This window comes from Eurypyga helias, unplaced genomic scaffold, assembly GCF_000690775.1.
Source record: "Eurypyga helias isolate BGI_N326 unplaced genomic scaffold, ASM69077v1 scaffold37365, whole genome shotgun sequence".
NCBI lineage: Eukaryota > Metazoa > Chordata > Aves > Eurypygiformes > Eurypygidae > Eurypyga > Eurypyga helias.
Genome location: NW_010251488.1, coordinates 1 through 353, shown reverse-complemented (window position 1 = coordinate 353; position 353 = coordinate 1). Strand labels below are relative to the sequence as shown.

Below are 353 nucleotides of genomic sequence, written 5' to 3'. Positions count from 1 at the left end.
GCCTGCTGCTTCCAGCCGGTACCTGTGGTGTCGGAGGACTGATGAAACTCAGCTGCTTTTTCCTCTCTTCGATCTGCCGGGTGGCTGCCTCCATCATCTGTTTGATCTGTGGAGGGAAAACCGGACAGCGAGTTTTTCTTCCCGCTATCAGGAGAAAAGGGGTCCTGGGGACCCTGTTACAGCTGCAAACATGCACACATAAGCTCCAGCAAGACAAGAATCGGCTCAAAACGCCACAACCAACACCCTCCAGCGACCCAGGAGGAACCTAACAGCACAGGCACTCCGCCAAGAGCGTTTCCTCAGAATGCCCCAACCTTGCTGGCACGAAGGCGTCGCGTTACGGGCAGCCG

The 353-nt window shown here is 56.7% G+C and overlaps 1 protein-coding gene across 1 annotated transcript in view; it reads right to left on the bottom strand.

Annotated features, from left to right (window-relative positions):
• PRPF3 (pre-mRNA processing factor 3) overlaps window positions 1–106 on the bottom strand; it is a gene marked incomplete at its 5' end in the record, with an annotated part of 6074 nt that extends 5968 nt beyond the window's left edge. Inside the window, one exon of the mRNA XM_010152046.1 lies at window positions 23–106. Within this exon, the coding sequence (XP_010150348.1) occupies window positions 23–106 (84 nt within the window). The remainder of the gene's footprint in view (window positions 1–22) is intronic.
• Window positions 107–353: the final 247 nt, after the last annotated feature.